Source organism: Malus sylvestris, chromosome 13 (assembly GCF_916048215.2).
Source record: "Malus sylvestris chromosome 13, drMalSylv7.2, whole genome shotgun sequence".
Classification (NCBI taxonomy): Eukaryota; Viridiplantae; Streptophyta; class Magnoliopsida; order Rosales; family Rosaceae; genus Malus; species Malus sylvestris.
Window position 1 is genome coordinate 6,018,648 of NC_062272.1, and position 20,115 is coordinate 6,038,762.

The 20,115-nt window shown below is 39.4% G+C and overlaps 2 protein-coding genes across 7 annotated transcripts in view; one reads left to right on the forward strand and one right to left on the reverse strand.

The window, feature by feature from the left end:
- The first annotated feature begins 698 nt into the window (after positions 1-698).
- The window catches only part of LOC126595990 (aldehyde dehydrogenase family 2 member B7, mitochondrial-like), a 38,504-nt gene continuing 19,087 nt past the window's right edge, over positions 699-20,115 (forward strand). For 2 of the 6 annotated variants that reach the window (XM_050262399.1, XM_050262398.1), the window contains exons 1-11: positions 704-1,087; positions 3,749-3,883; positions 4,019-4,161; positions 4,263-4,416; positions 4,500-4,729; positions 5,035-5,124; positions 5,398-5,571; positions 5,658-5,795; positions 5,901-6,038; positions 6,143-6,204; positions 6,291-6,457. In XM_050262399.1, coding sequence (XP_050118356.1) covers positions 1,021-1,087; positions 3,749-3,883; positions 4,019-4,161; positions 4,263-4,416; positions 4,500-4,729; positions 5,035-5,124; positions 5,398-5,571; positions 5,658-5,795; positions 5,901-6,038; positions 6,143-6,204; positions 6,291-6,457 — 1,498 coding nt within the window. In that variant the 5' untranslated portion in view covers positions 704-1,020. Of the gene's footprint in view, positions 1,088-3,748; positions 3,884-4,018; positions 4,162-4,262; positions 4,417-4,499; positions 4,730-5,034; positions 5,125-5,397; positions 5,572-5,657; positions 5,796-5,900; positions 6,039-6,142; positions 6,205-6,290; positions 6,458-20,115 lie in introns of all 6 variants that reach the window. The other 4 variants (XM_050262403.1, XM_050262400.1, XM_050262404.1 and 1 more) reach the window with 3 other exon arrangements.
- LOC126595989 (probable LRR receptor-like serine/threonine-protein kinase At1g07650) overlaps positions 18,066-20,115 on the reverse strand; it is a 29,867-nt gene continuing 27,817 nt past the window's right edge. The window contains exons 7-8 of the mRNA XM_050262396.1: positions 18,475-18,735; positions 18,066-18,382 (exon numbers count right to left, since the gene is read on the reverse strand). Of these exons, the coding sequence (XP_050118353.1) occupies positions 18,299-18,382; positions 18,475-18,735 (345 nt within the window). The 3' untranslated portion in view covers positions 18,066-18,298. The remainder of the gene's footprint in view (positions 18,383-18,474; positions 18,736-20,115) is intronic.

Here is a 20,115-nt window from a genome sequence, read left to right on the forward strand (position 1 = left end):
GTGTAAATATAAAGGATTTAGAAAAACATGTATACGAAGAGAAAGGTGGAAGAGAGAAAAAACTTTAATTTTTATATATTTTTTTAATAAACATAAGTTCGGATATGAAATTACTGCTTAACCTGAATATATTTAATATTACTTTTTATAGATGGGTTAAAAACAATAAAAAAATATATATACTAAAGAATAAGAAAAAAAATAAAATTGGGGAAATTGTCATCTTAAAAAAATCGAATAAAAGATGAAAAACAAAACCCTATATAGGAAAAAAGCCTCAAATAGTAAGATAATTGATCAATTACAGGGAGTTTCCAAGAAAGAATATATGGAAGAAAAAGGTAACTTTTGCATTTGGCAGTAACAGTCTTTTTTTTTTTTTTTGCCAAACAGTAACAGTCTTTTTATAAATACAGATTTTTGTCGTCATAATGTTCTTGTCTTGCATCCAATTAGATCAAAAGAAAACTATTGAAAATAGTTTAAAATTTTTGAGTTTTAAAGATAAGGACAAAATAAAGAGTAAAGTAAATAATATTAAGATTGATTTTTTAATATAAAAATGTAATTTTTCGTTAAAGTAAATATTACCGGAAGTTTTTTTGTTAAAGTCTTCTATTTAATTCCACCAAATATTCCAACTTATCCAAAGCAAACCAAAATTTTCAGTCTTATCTACTTATCCACCATTACACGTTTTGATTTGTCAAAGTTGGTCAGGCAACAAACACTTTATGCAATCAACCAGCCTTGCACGGGTGATTTAGTAGTTGGGGATGTATTCTAAGCACATATTTCACATTGCACGTTTTGAATTCGGCTTTTAGAACTGATGAATAGCTAGATAGTGATGAGAGACAAATTAAAATACATCTATGAGTTTTTCCGACTCGCAAAAGAGTTCCCTTTTTCAGTTAATAAAAAATCAACCAGCCTCAGAATTATTTTTGTAGGCCGTCACCTGTCACCTTGAGAGAGCAAGAGATCAGTGGTGGTGCTGTAAAGTGTAAACTATCGATCATGGCGACTCGGAGGGTCGGCTCGCTTTTGAATCGTTCCTTCACTTCTGCTTCTATGTTTTCCAAAGGTAATCAATCTACTAACCCAATTTCCCAATTCCAACGCTTTTTCGATCTTTTGTGTTTTTTTGATTGTTTATATTCTGCTGCCTGGATCATATGGCCGACGGATCCGATCGGTTTGCGGTCTGCATTTTGTAATATCATGCATTAGCTGCCATGTTTGTTTGGTTGGTGAGAAAAATGTAGGATGAAGAACTGAAGATTGAATATTTTTCGAATTTTTCAGAACTTGATAATCATAAATTGTATTTCTTGAATTCTTGAGTTTTCTTCAGTTGACATTGACATTTGAATAAAAAATAATTTCCACACATTCTTTTTCTTTCTACATAACTTGTTTATCTTCTACATTTGATTTTTCGGGAGAAGAAAAAAAGTGTGAAATCAGTTCTCTTTATTTTTTTCTTTGTTTAATCTGGATTTCCATGTGATGGATTAAGTTAAGTAGAATTTTGGGAGAAATTTTTTTTTTGATCGAAACATAGAACTACGTATTTTTATATACTTTTTAATAAAATATTTTATCATAATAAATCACATTAAAAAATCTCTCGAATTTTGGAGGGTTTGATGCATGCGTTTTTGGATCTCTGATCTTTTTGGTGCAAGTAGCCCTGAAACGGACCCCACCACTGGCTTATTCTTTCCTGGCTGATGTATGCCTGCTATCCCTATTTCTGACTTTTAGCTTTCTTATCAGTCACGCTCAACAGTGGCTTTTGGCTTTTTCTCAATCACCCACTGTATCTTTCTCTGATATAGAAATAAAATCTTTTCTGAATCTGTGTCCACAATTTTATCACTCATTTTAAATCGTATTATCCTCCATCTTAAGGTTCAAATCTCTCATTTTCTCTCTTCAAAAACTCGAATTTTTGAATTTTTAGACTCTAAACACAAAAGATTAAAAAGAATCTTGACTTAATCATATATGTTCCCAACTGGCCAACTTGCATTTTTTAGGAGAAATAGCCCTCCTATTTAACGAGCAGTATCTATGTATAACGCCAATGAAAAAGATGAATAGTGATTTGATGCCATCAAATTTCAACAAAATATAATTGAACAAAAATGCTTCTAAGACAAAAGATTTCAAAGTTATCCCAAAATAATGCATCAAATAAGGTAGCAGCACTTTCGTCATTTTAACAGTATTTTTTAATAATAATAATTATTATTATTATTTTAATTAGTACATCCCAATAAGTTAGAAATAATGTGATTCAATTTCTCTATTTTAAAACACGTTCAAACATCTTAAGAGACATGTAATGTCGGTTATAAAAAATGTCATTTGCACTTTGATAATAATGTGGTTAAATTAGTTGTCAAATGATTTTTTTTAACAAAAGATATTATCTACACTAAGGGGGAGGGGGAGGGATGAGTTTTGTCTCACAACCAGCTAGCAATAATGTGATTTAATCAGTTTATTAAATATTATTTTATCTATTTTAAACACGTTCAAAACATCTTAAGAGACGTGCAATGCCGGTTATAAAATAAGTATTTCGCACGCGGATAATAATGTGATTAAATTAGTTGTCAAATGATTTTTTTTTTTAACAAAAGATATTATCTACACTAAGGGGGAAGATGGTGGGTTTAACTTTACAATAATGTGATTCAATCAATTATTTATTAAGTATTATTTTTTCTATTTTTAAACACATTCAAAACATCGTAAGATGCGTGTAATGCCGGTTATAAAAAATGTTTTTCGCATGCGGATAATAATGTGATTAAATTACATTAAATTAGTTGTCAAATGATTATTTTTTATTTTAACAAACGATATTATATACACTAAGGAGGAGGGCTTAGTCTTACAATAGACTAACAATAATGCGATTCAATCAGTTGTTTATTAAATATTATTTTCTCTATTTTTAAACACGTTCAAAACATCTTAAGATGCGTGTAATGGTGGTTATAAAAAACGTCTTTCGCACGCGGATAATAATGTGGTTAAATTAGTTGTCAAATAATTGTTTTTTTTTTTTTACAAATGATATTATCTATACTAAGGGGAGGGGTGGGCTTAGCCTTACAATATGTTAAAAATAATGTGATTCAATCAATTGTTTATTAAATATTATTTTCTCTATTCTTAATGTAAATTCTTTAGAGACCGATTTTATTATGTGAATTCAACTGCTTTAATTGGTTTATGAGGAGTTTCTTTTAGCTTGATCTAAGATTATTCATTTCCTTCAAATATTTGACTTTCCTTTTGTCAATTTACGCATATAAATACATTTAAAACGTGTAAATCACGCGTAGTGCGCAGTGATCACGCGCGTGCATGAAGGCTAGTGTTACATTAGTCATGATAAATCAAAAGATGTTCCTACCAAATTATCATGTCATTTGTCACACTATTTGATGATTAATTATGTTACTTAAGTATACATGAATTTGATTAATTAGTCAAAGCACAATATGTTCGTTTATTTGCATTTAAGTTGAAGTCTCCATACCTCGTAGATTAAATTAGTTTAAAATATCACCTGTCAGTACTGAGATGTTAATAATCATAAATGTCTATCTTCCTGTACTTTTCTTTAATTTTGGTGTTGGTGGTATTTTCTAACTGGATATTTGACATTAGTAGTTTCACCCCGTATATATTTTTTACTCAATTGACTCGATTTTACTTTAACCAGCGAGGTCTTCTTCTGTGGTTAGAGGAATTGGTAAATATAGCACCGATGCTTCCATTGAGTCACCAATCTCTCCATCCGTCAAAGTAAATTATACTCAGCTTCTAATTAATGGACAATTTGTAGATTCTGCATCAGGTGATCTTTCTTTTCCTTCACGAGTTGTCTAACAGTTTGTGTATCTCAGCATTGTGTCAAGCATTCATGTTGTTGTAATTTAACTTCAATTTAGCATTTTCCGGTTCTTTGTGTGACGCTTGGATTTGGTCTCAGGGAAAACGTTTCCCACATTGGACCCCCGGACTGGGGAAGTGATTGCTCATGTCGCTGAAGGCGATGCTGAAGATGTAAACCGTGCAGTTTCTGCTGCCCGCAAGGCCTTTGATGAAGGACCGTGGCCTAAGATGACAGCTTATGTAACTACTCATTTTACTTGTTCTATGATAGTATATGGTTATGTGAATTGTTTCAAGTTCAGTCCTTTGTTCAAATTTTCTAATAGATCATATTTTTCCAGGAAAGGTCACGAGTCCTTTTCCGCTTTGCTGATATGATTGAAAAGCACAATGATGAAATTGCAGCCCTTGAGACTTGGGATAATGGGAAGCCATTTGAACAGGCTGCTAAAATTGAAGTACCAATGGTAGTTCGGTTTTTTCGTTACTATGCTGGTATGGACCTTTTTAACACAACTACACCACATGCTTTATGGGGTTTGAACAAAATTTATGTTCTAATCTTGGATACGCCGCAGGATTTGCGGACAAGATTCATGGTCTCACAGTTCCAGCCGATGGAGAGTATCATGTGCAAACCTTGCATGAACCTATCGGTGTTGCAGGTCAGATTATACCATGGAATTTCCCTCTTCTCATGTTTGCTTGGAAGGTTGCGCCTGCTTTAGCATGCGGCAACACCATTGTTCTGAAGACCGCAGAGCAGACACCGTTGTCTGCTCTATATGCAGCAACCCTGTTGCAAGAGGTACCACACGAATACAAATTTACCGCATCACCTTTTTTGATAAGTTCACTTTCCCATGCGTTTGCTTCGATGTGGTCTCATTTGCTTCAATGGTGTCTCAAGTCCAGTTGAAGTAGTTTTTAGAGATAATCTGCCTTTCCATGCTTGCTGTGGTGCTTTACCTTTCATTCTGATTTGACGGATTTTAACAATTTTCTGTTTTGAGTTGAACCTGCGAGTGGATTATGTGAATGAGCTTTCACATTGATATTTCAATTACTAATGCTGATTGATTTTCCTTTTGGTTTTTTTTTTTTTTTTCACAGGCCGGACTTCCTCCAGGTGTTTTGAATGTGGTTAGTGGTTTTGGTCCAACCGCTGGTGCATCCCTTGCTAGTCATATGGACATTGATAAGGTAATGTATAATTAATGTAAGCTTCTTTCTTGTAGTTAGCCATCTTATGTAAGTTCATAAGAACTGAGAATTTCTCATATATTTATTATATCCACAATAACATCTTTTGCTCAATCGTAACTTCTCCAAACTCATGATGAACAAATGTTGCTCAAGGCTGCAACGAATTCGAGTAATAGTAATGCGTCTGCTAGTGTACCAGTCTGCAACTTTGCATCAATTTGTTATCTGATTGCAATGTTCCTGCTAAAATTACCGTTCATCCCTCCACAGTTTGCGTTTACTGGATCAACTGACACCGGTAAAAAAATACTTGAATTGGCTGCCAAAAGCAATCTTAAGACCGTAACTTTGGAGCTTGGTGGGAAATCCCCGTTCATTGTATGTGAGGATGCTGATGTAGATAAGGCTGTTGAGATGGCACATTTCGCTCTGTTCTTTAATCAGGTATCTAAGCATTGTCTTCAGAAAAAAGTTTGATTCTAAGAGGCAAAGAAATCCATTTGCTGATTACATGACACCTCTGTTTGTAGGGTCAATGCTGCTGCTCTGGTTCTCGTACTTTTGTACATGAAAAAGTATATGATGAGTTCTTAGAGAAAGCAAAAGCCCGTGCTGAGAGACGCCTTGTTGGAGACCCGTTCAAAGGGGGAATTGAGCAAGGTCCTCAGGTAAAACAAGTGACACCTCCATTAATCTCTGACCATTAAACATACTGCTGTCGAATGTTGTTTACACAGCCTCACCTGCATTTCCGGTTTTGTATTCTAAATCAGATCGATTCGGTCCAATTTGAGAAGATCCTGAAGTACATAGATTACGGTGTTAAAGGTGGAGCTAAACTGGAAACCGGAGGAGAGAGGGTTGGCACAAAGGGTTTCTATATTAAGCCCACCGTATTCTCAGACGTTCAGGTACTAATTTACATTGCAGATCATAAAAACCATAATATTTATCGAGAAGTCGAAACATGATTATATATTTATATTGATCTAAACATTACTGTCCCGTGGAGTAGGATGACATGCCAATAGCTTGCGAAGAGATATTTGGTCCGGTGCAGACCATCTTGAAGTACAAGTAAGCAATAAAATCCTCCTTTCTATGCCTGCTGTGATTACAGCGTCTGGCGCTTCCATTAGAACTAACGATATGGCTGATTGCAGGGATCTAAATGAGGTGATACGAAGAGCAAATAACTCTCGCTATGGACTTGCTGCAGGGGTCTTTACACAAAACATAGACACTGCAAACACATTGGCTCGTGCATTGCGCGTCGGTAGTGTATTTATAAACTGCTACTATATCTTTGATGCCTCTATTCCTTTTGGAGGTTACAAGATGAGTGGAATCGGAAGAGAGAAGGGCATTTACGGTCTTTCCAATTACTTGCAAGTCAAGGCTGTTGTCACCCCCCTGAAGAATCCTGCATGGCTATGAACTTCATAAACTTTTTTTTGTCATTGCCAAAAATAAATGGAGAACTGCATCAAAATAAGTGGCTGTGATGTCATGATGGCATTAGGGTGGTGATGATGATGATGATGATGATGAAAAGTTTTGCTTCTTTGTGATGAACTCTAGAAATGTTTTTGTGTAATTATCGTTGGTTAAGTTAATCAGTATTTTAGTGGTTGGTCTAATGGCAAATCAACTTTCTATGGTTTGTTGATGCATCATTTTCTCCTTTTCAAGTCACAAATCAAGACTCAGTTTACATGATTATTGTGTCTTACTCTATCTGTCATTAATAGTATGTTTATTTTTTTTGTCAAAATTAATAGTATGTTAATTAGTTGTTTTGATAATTATGATACGCTGATCTAACCATGTGCCAACTAAATCCAAAACCTTTTAGCATCTACAGAGCCAAGTGAACCCAAAACTTAAATCATCGTTCAATCCATTTATTTTCACCTTCGCCTCTGTGAACACGGAAAATTCCTGAAACGAAAGAGACAAGAACAACGTGCACAAACAAAATATTTGTATTTGATGATTTTAGGTTACAATCTCTCTCTGTTTTGATCCTCTGATTCGATCTCCGTAAGGTGTTGATTTGTGGGATGTGCGATTGATCCAAGGGCCGTCGAGGCTTGATCTTGGATGAACGAGGATGAACGGATCTTCAAGGGCTTTTGAGCTTGATCTTGAAGAATGGTGATTGACGGATCTTCAAGGGCTTTTGGGCTTGATCTTGAAGAACAGTGATGAACGGATTTCCGAGGGCTTTTGGGCTTGAACTCGAAGAACAGTGACAAACGGATCTTCGAGAGCTTTTGGGCTTGAACGGATCTTCGAGGGCTTTTGGGCTTGATCTCGAAGAACAGTGATGAACGATGAACGCTTTCTTCAAGGGCCGTCAGGGCTTGGGCTTGAACTCGAAGAACAGTGACGAACGGATCTTCGAGAGCTTTTGGGCTTGAACGGATCTTCAAGGGCTTTTGGGCTTGATCTCGAAGAACAGTGATGAACGATGAACGCTTTCTTCAAGGGGCCGTTGAGGCTTGGGCTTGAAGGTGGATGATTGTTGATCCAAAGGGCCGTCGGGGCTTGATCTTGGAAGAACGATGAACGAAGAACGCTTTCTTGATTCTTTGGGAACCTGGATGCTTGAGAGCTTCGGAGTTTCAGAGCTTCAGAGCTTCAAGAGTTTTGCCTAATGATTTTTTTTAGGTCTCTCAAAATGAATGAAATGGGCTTGTATTTATAGAATTTTCCAAGACCTAATTTTGAATATAATATCCCAGATGAAATAAGTCGTTTCTGCCAGGTGTTGACACGTGTCTTATTTGATGACTTTTCCAACTCATTTCAATTTTCGTTGAGTCACATGCTACGTGCAAAATTTATGCAATACATGAGCGTTGACACTTTGATTTATCGGTCAACATTTATTTACCGAAATTTCGATGTCTACAGCCTCATCGTAAAGTTTTGAAAATTAAGGTAAGACTTTCCGTTGAGGTTCTTGAGGGTAGAACCCTATTTGACAATGTTTTGGGACCCACTGTTATATTTTTCACTTATTTTTTTTACTTTTCGGCTTAAATATTATACTAAATATATATTTGTTACTCAACAAATTGTAAATCCGCTTCCAAATACATTATAAAGATTTCCTTAAATGCTCACGGAAAATATATTGGGAAAAAAAAAATTTGAACACTCACGGTTTTCAGTCACTTTTGCAAATTCGTACATAAATCACTATTCAATCTATTTATTTTCACTTCCGCCTCACTGTAAAGTTTTAAAAATTAAGTTGAGACTTTCCATTGACATTCTTGCGTGGAACCCATTTGACAATGTTTTGGGCCTCACTACTATAATTTTTAGGGAGTTTTAACGAAAGCCCACGGTACTGTTCACTTTAATGAAAAACTTACATTAAAAAATCAAACCTAGTCCTATTCATTTTACCCTTTATTTTATCCTTATCATTAAAACTCAAAGATTTCAAGCCATTTTCATTAGTTTTCCTTAATTTTTACTTATTTTTTTAAATTTTCGTATTAAATATTCTACTAAATATACATTTGTTGCTCAATAAACCGTAAAACTGCTTTCAAATTCCTTAACAATTTAACTTAATGCTCACGAAAAATATTTCGTAAAAATGAAAATTTTGCATTTATGACAAAAAATGTGGGTTGACACTCAAGATTTTGAGTCGGTTTTGCAAATTCATAAATAAATCAATGCTCCCGCAAAATATTTCACGAAATAAAAAATTTGAACTTTTAACAAACAAACGTGGGTGTTAGGCACCCACGCCAAATGAGGCAAACTCTACGCACGTAAAACAAGGCGAACCTGGACGCAAAAAAAAACAAAACGGGCTTTGTGCATGTAAAACGAGGCGAGCTCATGGCACACAAAAAGAAGCGAGCTCCATTCATGCAAAACAAGTCAGCCTCTGCTCATCGAAAATGCGGCGGCTTCTGGCATGCAAAACGAGGTGGGATCCATAGCGCAAGTTGAGGTCGGCTCGGTGCACGAAAAATGAGGATATAAATCTAAATCTAAAGGTATTTTTGAATCTAAATAAAGTAACGTAAGAAGGAAAAAAATTAAACGAAAAAAATAAAAAAAAGCAGAAAATAAATAAATTTAATTCAAAATGATACGACCGTTACTTCGCTGCCTATTGACCACAATAGCTGTCACTAGCGAGGTAGCAATTGCTCCAAGTACCAATTGCTAGCGTCATACCGATCCCTCATTTTCAAATTTTATTTATTTATTTATATTTCAACGCTTCATTGAGGCACATTCAATAATGGAATTGTCTTTGAAAATCAAATAGTGTTTGTGGAGCCAAAAATAATCAAGGAAAATATGGTTGCGACACGTGGATTTTTGGGTAAAAAGACAAAATTACTCTTGAGGCGCATCAGAACTCCCACGCGCAAGTAGCGGACAATCACGATTCAATCAAGGTCAAAAGTGATCAAAATAGATATTTATTCAAAACCTATTTCATCCATCCTCATCAAATCCTCTCCACAAGGTAACCCTCAATTATTCATTCAAATTAGGATTAATTACCTAAATTAATTGATTAATTTCCTAATTAATTAATTAATTTTCTAATTGATTGCAAGATATTATTTTGACATAATATTTTGCAATTAGAGCCAAAAAATCACCATAAGTGGCTAGACCCTTTTTCTCCAAATAGGGGCCAGCCACACCCCTATATAAACACCCACATTTCTCCAAAAACTTAAGTCCAATTATCTTCTAAAATTCTCCAAATTTCTCTAAACACTTTCTCTCTCAAATTCTAACTTTGGCATCAAAGGTTTTTTGGCCAAAGCCATTCATCGTGGGGGCGTGAGGCTCTTGGCCTTGACCAAAGGTGTTAATTATTTTGCAGGTGCATTTTCGTCCAAGAAGAAGAAGCGGAAATTTGCATTCACAAATTGGTACTTTCATTGAGAGTTTGAGTCACACGCTCGTAGAAGACTCTCGCATTCAAGGTCTTTTGTTTTCTTGTTTATTTGTAGATTTTTCGTACAATATCATTCTTGAAATTTTTGTTTATAAAAATTCTTAGATAAAACGTAAAAAATAAGTACAATGACAAGAGATTCGAAAACCTCGACGAAAGGAAATTTCAACGTTTAAGAAATGAGACCACTGCGATCCACGAGGCTAAACTCGACACCAAGTGAAGCGGCACCACCACCATGAAGCCCCACCGTGGTAGCCACCACGGAAGCAACCTTAGCAGCCACCCTCGGTAAGGCCCACGTCGCCAATACCTCGGCCCAAGCCGTGCCCTTCAAGCCCACACGGGCCCAAGCCCAAGTCAAGCTAGCCCGAGCTGCCCAAGCCCAACGCGTTACCGAGCCGAGCCCTAGCCTTGCACCTGCGTGCATCACATACAATCCAACCTACTCCCGTGGTGTCCTAAGCAGCCCAAATCGATCTAAGGCCAGTTCAACTAACCCGGCTCTATATTTCTGAGCCGACGATTGAACCGGGGCTATTATCACCCTATTTTTTCACGGATTTGACATTTCCCAAATCAAATCTCATGCCTGGAGTCTACCACACTTCCACTACTCAAGGAGACGCATTCTGTCCAAGCTCTTCCAACCCAAATGGAAAATAACACTTGTCTTGACAAGTCGTAGAGTTAACGAGCACATTCGCACAACAAACGACCTTGGTGAATAAGCTCTTGCAACACACCGAGATGAAACGTACCCTTGACGAGGTGTCTCGAAGTAAGACAAGGGCAGACGAAGAACTCTCCAGCAGCGTTCTGGCAAGCAACCACTCGACCAACCACTAACCAAACGTTCTGGTAGTGTACACTATTCATTCACCTGCTAGGGATGTACCACATGCACTGCAATCGAGGCGTAAACGAGTCGAACATATATAAGAGCAGCCTAGACCAGCAGGTCAAGACATGGGGCAGTCGAGAGCTTCGTTACCCTAGCAAAGGAAAATTCAGTAAGAATTAGAGAGGCTCTTGAACTAGCGGTTGTGTGATTTCCAACGCAATGAAGTCATTGACGAAGTGCTACGATGAGACATGACCAACATGAGCAGGTCACCCTTCATGGACGAGATCGAGTAGGCAGAGTCTCCACGCAAGTTTAACATGCCATATTTCACATTCTTCAAAGGAGATGGTGACCTGGAGAGGCATTTGAAACACTACCAAAGCGCGATGGTCCTTTATCGGAACAACGATGCTCTTATGTGCAAGATATTCGCCACAACTTTACAAGGTGAGGCGTAATATTGGTTCCACACCCTACCACCATGATCCATCCAGAGTTTTGATGATCTTTCCTTAGTTTTCACCAAAGAATATTCATCCTACTACTTGATCAAAAAGAAGTCCAACCACTTGTTCAACATGAAGAAGAACCCAAAAGAGTCGCTCCACGACTACGTGAAAAGGTTTAAAGCAGAGAATGCAAAGATAGTTGGATGTGATGACTCAATAGCAAGTGCAACCTTCCAAAAAGGACTTCCATCAGACCACCCACTGTTTGGAGAGTTATCATGAAAGAAGATTTAACCCTGACAGACTTTTTCACTGTGGCAGAGAAGCATACACTTTGAGACGAGGCTTGGCAAGCAGACAAAGCACCCGAGTAGCTTTAAAAAGAGTCGGAAGTGGCTCAAAAGAAAAAGGACACGAAGTAGTACAACAAAAGCAGGCAGGATGCCAAGCGTAAGGATCGACCCACGACTAAAGAAAGCTTAACACCCAAGAGTTACTCTAAGTTCTATATCCTGATTCACCAAATCCTCTGTGATATCAAGAGCGAACCATGGTTCAAGCTACCAAAGTAATCAAAGGGAGACACTTCCAAGTTGGACCACACCAAGTACTGCGCATTCCACCGAGGTCCTGGTCACACAACTGACGACTGCTACGCTTGGAAGAACTACCTAAAGAAGCTTGTGAAAGAAGGTAAAGTCGACAAATACTTGGACAAGCTGACTACGTAGCCTAGAAGGAATGTGGATGCCGACGAATAACCACCCAACAAGACCAGATTAATGACATCTTCACCGAATCTGAGCACTTACCAATAATTCAAAGAATAGGAAGATCCAGCAAGCTCTACTAGTCTCGTAAGTCCAAGCAATTGACACCCAGCCTGGACCCATCATTGGCTTCAATGAGCAGGATGTTGAAGGTGTCGATTTCCCGCATGACGACGCACTAGTAGTATTCGTCCAATTGGCCATGCCATAGTCGATAGAATGATGATGGACAATGGAAGTGCAGTCAACCTACTTCAATTCTCAGTCATTAATAAGATGGGGTTGGAAAGCACAATCATATGCCGAGCGGAGGTAATTACCAGATTCAACGGACACACCTCGACTGCCATCGGCCATATCACACATGACGTGAAAACACCGCCAGTTGTCTTAAAGCAGACGTTCATAATAGTAAGCGACCCGTCTCTTTACAATAGGATTTTAAGGAGACATTGGCTAATAAAGCTGGATGTTGTCACTTCCGTCAAGTATCAAAAAATTCGATTCCGCATCCCAGAAGGAGGAATCGAAGAAATTAAGTCTGACCAGGCCGCATCTCGACGATGCACTGTGCAAGTATTGAATGAATCAAAGAATAAGACCTTTACCCCCGTAGAGGTTTCCAAGGTCCAAATGGACGATGAAGTTACCAAATAGCAATTATCGCAAATGGATCAAGAAGATGGTGTCCAAACCGACGCATAAGCAGATGAGATAGGATGAAAACCCAAAAAAGACGCTAAGGACATCGTTCTTGATCCCCAGCAGCCGGAGAAAACTATTAGAATTGGCTCACGTCTGAGCCTGAAGGAAAAGGAAGAATTCACAGTTTTCCTTAGGGAAGTGACATCTTCGCATGGTCACCTTCTGACATGCCCGACATCGACCTCGAGATAGCTCGCCAAAAGCTGCATGTCGACCCCGCTGCCAAACAGGTGATCCAAAATAGAAGACATTTCACACCCGAGCGGGTGACGATTATCGAAGCTAAAATTGACAAGTTATTCAAAGCCGGATTCATAGAAGAGGTAGCGCACTCAGCATGGCTTGCTAACGTTGTGCTAGTGAAGAAGAAAGAGAATGGCAAGTAGAGAGTTTGCATAGATTACACCGACCTCAACAAAGCATGCCCAAAAGATCCTTATCCATTTCTCCGAATCGATCAATTAGTAGATTCGACTACTGGGACCCAGCTGCTTAATTTCTTAGACGTATACTTCAGCTACAACCAAATAGCCATGTACGAGCCCGACAAGGAGACAATCACGTTCTTGATCGAACGGGGCACCTTCTGCTTTAAGGTCATGCCCTTTGGCCTCAAGAACGATGGAGCCACTTACCAAATGTTAGTAAACATGATGTTTAAGAAGCAAATTGGAGTAACCATGGAGGTCTATGTCGATGACATCATAGTAAAGGGCAGGCAACGATCAGATCACATCGGTAACTTGGCAGAAACTTTTGACATCCTTAGAAAGTACAAGATGAAGCTTAATCCTGCTAAATGCACATTCGGAGTATCTTCATTCAGATTTTTAGGGTACCTAATAACCCAACGAGGAATCGAAGCATATCCCAAACAAATCCGAGCAATCTTAGAGATAAAGTCTCCAACTAACTTGAAGGAGATCCAAAGCTTGACTGGACGATTAGCCACCCTCAACCGCTTTCTCTCGCGGTCCACTGATTGATGCAAACTTTTTTTAAGGCTATCAAGATGGCACAACGAGACAAATGGGATGATGAGTGCGAAAGAGCTTTCCAAGACCTGAAGAAGTATCTCACATCACCTCTCTTATTATCCAAGCTGGAAATAATGGATGGCTTATACATCTACTTGGTAGTCTCATAAGTAGCAGTGAGCTCTACCCTCATATGAGAAGAGTTGGGGGCCCAATTACCGGTATTCTACACTTTTAATGCTCTCCTTGATGCGGAAACTAGATATTTGAAGATCGAGAAATTAATTATGGCACTAGTTGTTACGGCTCGAAAGCTCATACCATACTTTCAAGCTCATATAATCATCGTCATGACTCAATGTCCTCTACGATCAATCTTACATGGTCCAGACGCTTCTCAATGAGTGATGAAATGGGTGTTGGAATTTGGCCAATATAGTTTAGTTTTCCGACCCCGTACGATGATAAGGGCCCAAGTTTTGGCAGACTTCATAGCAGGATTTACGCCTAGCCTAGGCAACGCGACAGAGCGGCACAACGACGCCTCGAAAATAGCCGAACACAACTTAGTCGTGCCTGCTCCACCCGATGTAGACTTCTGGCATTTGCATGTTAACGGCGTATCCAACTACAAAGGCTCAAGAACAGGCGTGGTCCTTGTCACCCTAGATGGTTCGATGCCCGAGCAAACGATTACTTTAGGCTTCAAAGCATCCAACAACGAAACAGAGTATAAGGCCCTACTAGCAGGCTTCTGAATGGCAAAAGACTTGGCAGTGAAAAAGCTTGCAATTCATTCTGATTCCCAACTAATCACCAGCTAGACTACTGGGGAGTACATGGCAAAACAACCGAGGATGACGCAATACCTAGATAAGCTACGTAAGCAACTTGAGGCATTTCAGACTTACACCCTTACTCAAGTTCTGCTGGCAGACAACACCCACACTGACGTGTTACCCGACTTAGGCTCCGCCCTCGACCACCAACTCAAACGTTCAATTCTGGTGGAGTATCTAGATAAACTAAGCATAGAAGCGAAGCTGACAGCCGATATGTCATAAGTTAGTGCTACTTCCAACTGACATAATTCTATAATAGACTACTTGGTCAATAACACTCTCCTCACGAAAAAGGTTGGAGTCTAGAAAGTTTCAAATAAAGGCAGCATACTACTACATGTGGAACGGTATTCTTGTTCGAAGATCCTACAGTAGACCACATCTCCACTACCTAGCGTCTTCCGACGACCTAAAAGTTCTAAGCTCAATCCACGAAGATGTTTGTGGAAATCACTATGGAGACCTATCTTTAGTGCAAAAGGCTCTTAACGCAGGCTATTACTGGCTTACCATGCACCAAGATGCTAAGGAGTTAATACAAAAATACGATCGCTGCCAACGCTACAAGCCGGTACTAGCATTGCCTGCCAGCAAACTACACCCGCAGATGAGTTTTTAGCCGTTCATGTAATGGGTAATCAACTTGGTAGGGCCAATGCCGCCCGCTACTGGGGGCAAAGGCATGATGATCGTGGCAACCGATTACTTCACCAAATAGATAGAAGTAAATGACAACCACGACTCAAACGAACATAGAACACTTCATATGGAGGAACATCATTTGCCGATTTAGCATCCCTCAATCTATCGTCACCAACAACGGCCCGCAATTCATAGGTAAAGATTTGGCGAAGTTCTTCCAAAAGTATATCATCAAGCAGTACATGTCCATGCCGAGATATCCTCAAGGTAATGGGCAGGCCAAAGCATCCAACAAGATGATTCTCGACTGCCTCAAGAAATCCCTTTTCGACAAGAAGGGAAAATGGTCAGACGAACTCCTCGGATGTCTATGGGCATATCGCACGACCAAGCGACGAGCTTTTGGTAAGACTCTTTTCTTTTTAACATTTGGTTTAGAAGCAATTATTCCTCCCAATGTCATCGTGCAAAGTATTAGCACTCTACTGCTAAGCATTGAGCAAAACAGTAATGAGCTGGCCATAAGTTTAGATCTGGCATAGAAGGAGCGCGAACAGACTATCACCCGTATCGCAGCCTACCACCAGCAGCTCCTCTCCAGCTATAACAAAAGGGCCAAGATCCGGCAGTTCCAACCCTGGAGATCTAGTCCTAAGGAAAACCTTCATCACTGCCTGCATAGAAGGCTAAAAAAAGATGGATCTCATATGGGAAGGTCCGTACAAGATCAGCTGGGTAGGCGGCAAAGGTAATTACACCTTCGCCACCATGAACGACAAAGAGATTGAAAAGCAGTAGAAGGCCTACAATCTGAGGAAGCACCATGTGTGACCTCTCACTACATTGAACCCTGAAGAACTCAAGCAGCTCAACGGGCACCACTTCGCGAGCCGAGAATTATCCAATTGTTATGCAGTATCTACTTTACAGCCAAGTTTTTTGTTCATTTCACTCATTTTTCAATGAGGAATTCAGAAGTAATTTACAACTTGGCTCAACTACATGCTTACAACAATTGATCACTCTTGCATTTCAAAAGAAGATCACGCCCTACTTAGGGACTCATCGCAGGAATTGCACCCCCCTGAAAGACCAACCATGTTCTCTAATGCGAGAGGGTAAACCAATTCTCAGACAACCACATGGGTCTACTCTCCAAAACAGGAGGATAAACTCAACACTCTGAATATCCAGACGTGGATGAGCCTGGCTGCCCTAGTATAACTAGATGCACGATGGCTTGCGTCGGGATTTCTAGAAGTAGCCACAATGGTTTTTTTCAAAGCTTAGCTAATTGAAGGATTTTGGGTCTCTTGGCCTAATCCGCGAGGAACTGGGCCTCAGAGACGGAAGGGGCACATTACACAATACGCCCTATGGACAGCTGCCTTGGGACCCTAAAGCTGCTACCAAGTGCACTAAGGTAGCCTACGGTTTCCAAAAGACTACCTACGGTTTGCCCTTCGAGTAGTAAGCCGCACTAAAATTATACAATCGCACGTTTCTAGGAGAGGTTAAACAAGTTAGCACGCATATACAAAGCTTCATCCATTGTCGACATGCTACGCAATCGATGGGCTTCATTTCTGCCAAAGCGCGGAACGACCTACACCAAGTCCTAAAGTGTTGTGATACTTGTTACACAACCCACATAATTGGAGAAAGCCAAGGTTAACAGCCTAGTGGTCATGCAGACTTGTCTGCTTCTGTAAGTAAGGCGTTTGGCTGTCAACCTTATGGCTAACAACTTTGTAAAGTTTTACACCAACACCTACGGCTACATAGGCTACGCGGGCCTGTCTGCTTATAGAAAAATAGCATGCCTGCCACTGGTCTATAAAGTCTAAAGGTTAGGGCATGAACAAAATAAGCAAAGATGGAGAAAAGTGAAAGAAGTGAGTTTATAAAATTTTCTAGCAAAATTGATAAACGACAAGCAAATATCGAATGAGTTCAAGCAAAGCAAAAAGCAAAAAGTAAAACGAAGAAAATCCTAAAGACTACCTACAAGACTACTCCTCAACAGCTTGGACGCTCCGTGACTACTCGGTCTCCACACCTCAGCAGCCGTGGCACCCTCAGCAGCGACACCACTCAACGATCTACCCCCGGCTGCTCTAGCCTGGGCATCAGCTTCTCTAACTATTTCACCAATGGAAGCCTCGGAAGTAAAGGCGAGCAATTCTTCTGAAGAAATGGAGAAGGTCTCGAAGTCTTTACCAGAAAACTCAAAGTCAGCCAGCCGCCCAAAGAGATGGTCTACATAATCCAACTTGTAGAAATCAGCTTGACTCTGAGTAAGCGAAGCCTCGAGCCTAGCCTTCTCACCCTTCAACTGCTCATTCTCCTCGAGCAGACTAGCACGGACGCGCTGCAGCTCCTCCACTTCCTTCTTCAAACTATCATTGATCTTCAAAGCACCCTGAAATTCCAACACTTGAGGTTCAAGCCTGTCAACGACCTTCTTGAAGTGGATCACTTGGTTATAAGCAGCGATCAGTTCGTCATCCTTTGCATAAGCAGTAGAGCGGAGCTCAGAGACGGCACGCTCAATATCTTAAATATGAGGTATGTAACACCCAATCTCCTTTTCTGCACTTTCATACTTATCGTGTTATTTTAGTTTGATTATCTGTCTGGTTTGGTTTCGTTATTGGCTCGGTTATTTCAAGAGCTAATGACTGTATGTATGATATGAACAGCTTCTATTTTTTTCAATGAAGCTTTGTACAAAATCATTGTTATATTGCAATGTATTGTAATTCTTTTTCCATTTAAAATCACTAATAAATCATTCATGATTGTTTCAATGTACAAAACTATCTGCTCGAGTTTCTCCGATTTCCAGCCTTGATTGGTAGGGTAAAAGAAGCTGACTGTTTTCGGGTTGAGGTATCAAGTGCCCTTTCAAGTTTTGATACCACTTGCTCCATGCTTCTCTGCAGCTTTAGTCCTGTGCACGACAAAGCTAGGTTGAACACAAGGTCAAAAGCTTCTACCGGAATACTCCCCGTTAAGTTTGGGATCTGCGAATTCTGTTACATCACCTCCTGTTGTGAGAGCCCTTGCCTGAAGAACAAAGATGAGGAACATAAGAAGCCGAATCAGGGACTCGAAATAGTTTTGCCAATATGTGGGGGAAAAAGTATGAACTTTGTTACCATTTTACTAAGAGGCATTGGTTTGTTTGAGTTTAGATTGATAACCCTGCGCCCTGAGATAAGTTGCAGAAAAACTATTCCAAAACTGTAGACATCTCCTGAAGCATTTACGTGGTGATTCTTTCGGTACTCAGGATCAACATAACCGAATGTGCCTCTCACTTCTGAGCTCACATAAGACTGTCCCAAGTCCATAACTTTAGATAACCCGAAGTCTGACAGTTTTGATCGAAAGTTTTCATCAATGAGAATGTTTGTTGGCTGCCAGTTGGGAATGCGACAAGAAAAGAAGTCGGATGAAAAGAGTGGTAAACGAACAGCTACAGTGGCGGCGTAAAGAAAAAATATATGTTCCTACCTTGATATCACGGTGAACAATGCAGCCTCACGGATAAGTGTGCAGAAACCAAAGACCCCTAGCGCTGTCAATCGCAAGCTCAAGTCTCGTTCTCCATGGTCGATTTTTATCTTTACCTGCAATCAGCTTTGATTGAATTGGCCTTCCAAATGATGAAAACGCCTGAGAAAATCTACACGAATGGAAATGGGAACTTACCCAATAGCCACTCCGAAAGGTTCCCATTTTGACACAGTTCATAGACCAGGAAATATTCTTCTACATCCACACAAGAGCCAAGCAAAGCTACAAGGTTTGGATGTCTAACATTGGAAAGGCTCGTTAAGCAAAGCTACAAGGTTTGGATGTCTAACATTGGAAAGGCTCGTTACTTCGCGCATGAATGTCTAAACAGATCCATCGTTGATTATGTGCTTCACTGCAACATGTTTCGCATTTGATAGTATGCCTTTGTATACCTTTCCTGGAAATATTATCAGATGGTATCAGAAGGGAAACTTCGGATTAACTACATAAAAACTACCCAAACATTATGGCTAATTTCGAGTTGCTCCCGAACTATTCAACATATTCAAACTCAGACCTGAAGTTACAGAAACCCTACATAAAACTAACCAATTTTCTTACCGTTCTAGGAGATTCTTACCAGCTCCGCCTTGGCCAATGAAGTTGACTGCGCTTAGATTGTTGGTCGCTGAATAGATTTCCTTGCTTGATATCTTAAGGCTGACCGATTCTTCAGAAAGTAAATCATTTGATGCTGTCCAGTAAAACAAGGTCAGCAACAATTTACAATTGTTATGTTAATTTCTAGTAAGATATGAAACTTGTTGCAGAAATACCATCTTTTCGAGCTAAAATACTCTCATGAGTCCTTTTTCTGCATACGGTCCATGTTGCAATGAGAATTATTGCTGTAATTCCTGCCAGACCTCCACATAGAATCCACAGACCTGACATTCTCATGAAATTAATCAAAACACTATCATGACTGACCTTAAAAAAAACTGCCAGCGACTTCCCGACATGGTTGTGGTGACAATTAGGAAGTTAGATTACCTGTTTTCAAGTTTACACCCGTACTTCCTGAACTTCTCTACACATCTGCAAAGGAAGCAAAGGCGATACTCAGCTCCAGTTTAGGGTCTGTTTGGGACTGCTTCTATAAGGGCTCAAAGAATTTTCTAACAACAAAAAGTGTTTCTGACTACTGTTTCTAAATTCATTTCTTAGTAAAAGCGCTTATGAGTTAATAGCAGAAGCAGTTCCAACAGTTTAACAAA